Source organism: Lactuca sativa, chromosome 6 (assembly GCF_002870075.4).
Source record: "Lactuca sativa cultivar Salinas chromosome 6, Lsat_Salinas_v11, whole genome shotgun sequence".
In the NCBI taxonomy this organism is placed as follows: domain Eukaryota; kingdom Viridiplantae; phylum Streptophyta; class Magnoliopsida; order Asterales; family Asteraceae; genus Lactuca; species Lactuca sativa.
This window is the reverse complement of record NC_056628.2, coordinates 2,171,285-2,174,574: the sequence shown is the minus strand read 5'-3', so window position 1 is coordinate 2,174,574 and position 3,290 is coordinate 2,171,285. Positions and strand designations below refer to the sequence as shown.

Below are 3,290 nucleotides of genomic sequence, written 5' to 3'. Positions count from 1 at the left end.
ATCATGTAAACAACTGCTTTCTTCTTCCATTTTATTTTATCACCATAAAATGTTATCGTTTCAACTTGCCAAGAACTTGAAGTAGCAGGTCTTAAGATTTACTAAATGTAACGGGGTTTGCAGGAAGTCTTTCAATTGGAATGATCTAGGGTTTAATAGATAGACCTTAGCGTTAAGTTGTTGAATCCTTTTATCGACTTCTTGCTATTAGGATCTGAAAAAGCTGATGATATTTGCTACACAACATACAATCTAATATGTAATTTCTGGCTATAATAGTTAATTTATGTAATCTATATCCCAAAGAATAGATTCCAGCTGTTTGTCACCACCTGTAGATTGAATAACTGATCATAATCCTCTGTTATTACAAGATTCTGATAATTATAATACAAGGTTTGGGATATAGGACTGTTGTACTTATATATTTATGCTGCTTAAATAAGGTTACTATAGTTCTCACTCTATTGCTTCTAATTATTCTTTGATGTAAGAGTGGCTACTCATAATAGATGAAACACTTTCTCATAATAAGTCACATCCTATAAATCAACTTTTACTGTTTCCTCTATAATTCTGGCTTTGGAGATGTCAGTTTTAGATTTCTCCTATAAAAGGAATAAGATTGTAAAATTTCATTATAAGAAAGGATGAAAGGTCATGATTTACATTTATCTCCTTGCATCTCAGAGACAAATATGAACTGGAATTGGACATCAAGAGACATTGGGAAGAGTCTCGTTCGTCGTCTTTGGAGAAGGTTAGTGCACAGCTTTCACCTTTTTGGTGATGCTTTCAATGAAGGTTTATATGAAGAACATGCCAGATTAAGGGGGAAGATAGAGATAAAAAAGATAGAGAATAACACAAACAGACAGGTGACATACTCAGAGAAGAAATGGGATATTCAAGAAAGCTCATGAGCTTACTGTTCTTTGTGATGCCAAGGTTTCTCTTATTATGTTCTCCAACACCGGCAAGTTCCATGAGTATATCAGCCCTTCAACCACGTACGTATATAATACATATATACATATATATACAGGCCATAGCACCTTCTATATATTTCTAGCTATATCTCTTTTACCACCTTTTGCTTGCTTTAAAGAGAACTCAATTTCATCTCTTCATATAATCTTGATCTTAGTTAAATTTACACAGGACTAAAAATATGTATGATCTGTATCAGACAACTCTAGGTTTTGATCTCTAGAGCTCCCACTATGAGGTTCGTTATTTTCTCTCCGCCCTCTCTTGTGTGTGTGTGTCTTTTAATGTTGTACAACCAACAAATACGCAGCGAAGATTCACAACCTTTGGGTTGCTGGGTTTTAACCAGATGATCACCTTGCTTTAGTTGGGCGTGTTTAAGTGTTTTGAAACTTGATTCTTGTGTAATACGGTGGTGTGTATTTGCATGTATAGAGAATGAAGGAAACTATGAAAAAGCTTAAAGACACTAACACGAAACTTAGGAGGGAGATCAGGTGAGTTTAATACATTAAAGGTTAAATATCTCGTCTAAAAGGTTTTTTTTTAAGTCAATCAGTCCAAAGCGCTACTATGTGGAATCAATGTGGAGTTTTATTCTTAAACCCATCACGGTTAAGTAAATTAATTAAAGGTTAAAGAAAGTAGTTGGCAAATATTGTTTTGCTGGAAAAGAGTTCTTGGTGAAGATTTAGATGGTTTGGACATGAATGATCTCACCATTCTCGAGCAACAGATGTAGGATTCACTTACCATTGTGCGAGAATGAAAGGTTTCATTATTCCTTACTCATTCGTGTAGAAATAGGGTAAGACTGATGTTGCTGCTAACGAGGTGGAGGTGGTCTGTAAGGCTGTCCATAGGGTCCCACAGAAATGACATGGGATTCCTCCTCCAAGAGTAGCCAAAAGATGCATCATGTAGATGCCATTGTTGTAAAATCCAAACTAGGAAATCAAGTAGTTGTTGCTGCAAGTCCTCCCACAGAGGATGCAGTGGTTGCTACAGACCCACATACAAAAGGAAATCTTGTGGGGTACCTTGCTTCTAGATGCAAGCCTAAGGAAAATTGGAGGTTCTTACTTATTTGTCTCTTATGCTAAGTATTTTATTTTTCACGTATGTTTCTGTGTTGATTAATGATGAATGTTATGGATATTGCAGAATAGGAGCGTAACATGAAAAGTTTGGGTTCGAGTTGAAAATATTGAAGCCTATGACGTATGTACAAATAGCAGATCTGTTGAATGCTATTTCTGAGAGATTTGACTGGGAGAATATCATGCAAGGGGACAACATATTTGGGCTTAAACAGGTAATCAACACTGCATATTTAAAGAACCCAAAGCTGCTGTTTGATTGTATGTGGTCTATTTCTAAACTTTACAAAAAATAATGTCAGGGAAAACAAAGTATACCTCTGGAACCTGGTGGTCAGTTTGAGCTCAGTGGTGCTCCTCTTGAAACTCTCCATCAAACATGTGCAGAAGTGAATTCACACATTTACCAAGTTTGTAACTTGTAATGGTTGGTACCTTACATGAAGTTGATATGATTATATAATTCCATGTGTTGAAAGTGATATGTCAAATGTCGATGTGCTACTTTACTTTACAGGTGAAAGTTGTTGCTAAAGAGATGGGAATTGGATTTATAGGAATTGGTTTCGAGCCAAAAATGGAAAGAAATGATATACCTATAATGCCTAAGGTAAAAATAATTTAGTTATTTTATAATAATATTCTAAATATCAAAGAAAATAAATAGATATGAGATATCGTATGTGGTGAGAATGACATTGAATGAATGTTTTGTCAGGGAAGATATGAGATAATGAGGAATTATCTCATATCAGCTCGATAATTCCTGGTGGGCTTGGAGTTCCTGCTGTAGGCTATGATTTACGATTCTGAGGGTATTTAGGTCATTTACTCAGAAAAAATATATTTGTTCTTCGGTTTCATTGCAGCAAAGACAGTAGTACAAATAAACCTGGTAGTGAAGTGAAGTCTTCTCATAGACCTTGTAACACATGATTACAAAGAAGTTCCTCAAATCAAATCCAACCACTGGGATGAGTGTAGCTTCTGGTTAGCAACACTGAAGCGGATAAATGGAATGGAGTCTGTACACAATAAGTTGGTGGTCTAGCAAAGTTTAGTGTTTTGTGATAGAGGGTCTACTCTGTAATAGAGGGTCTTTTGCACTCCTATTCTGATCTTACGACTAGGCAGGGGTATTTTGGACCATACAAGTCAAAGATATTGGAAAGGTTATCATTTTTTGAGGTATATGTGTTT

General features: G+C 35.6%; 1 protein-coding gene across 1 annotated transcript; it reads left to right on the top strand.

Annotated features, from left to right (window-relative positions):
• Window positions 1–2,206: 2,206 nt before the first annotated feature.
• LOC122194732 (glutamate--cysteine ligase, chloroplastic) lies at window positions 2,207–2,853 on the top strand. Its single transcript, XM_042895882.1, has 4 exons — window positions 2,207–2,305; window positions 2,393–2,500; window positions 2,608–2,700; window positions 2,809–2,853. Exons 1-4 carry the CDS (start codon window positions 2,207–2,209, stop codon window positions 2,851–2,853), a joined length of 345 nt encoding a protein of 114 aa, XP_042751816.1.
• Window positions 2,854–3,290: the final 437 nt, after the last annotated feature.

Excerpts from the sequence above, each read along its gene's own strand:
- LOC122194732 (XM_042895882.1), top strand. The coding sequence starts at position 2,207 with ATGACGTATGTACAAATAGCAGATCTGTTGAATGCTATTTCTGAGAGA. Across the intron at positions 2,306-2,392 it reads ACATATTTGGGCTTAAACAG|GGAAAACAAAGTATACCTCT; the intron begins GTAATCAACACT and ends AAATAATGTCAG. Across the intron at positions 2,701-2,808 it reads ATATACCTATAATGCCTAAG|GGAAGATATGAGATAATGAG; the intron begins GTAAAAATAATT and ends ATGTTTTGTCAG.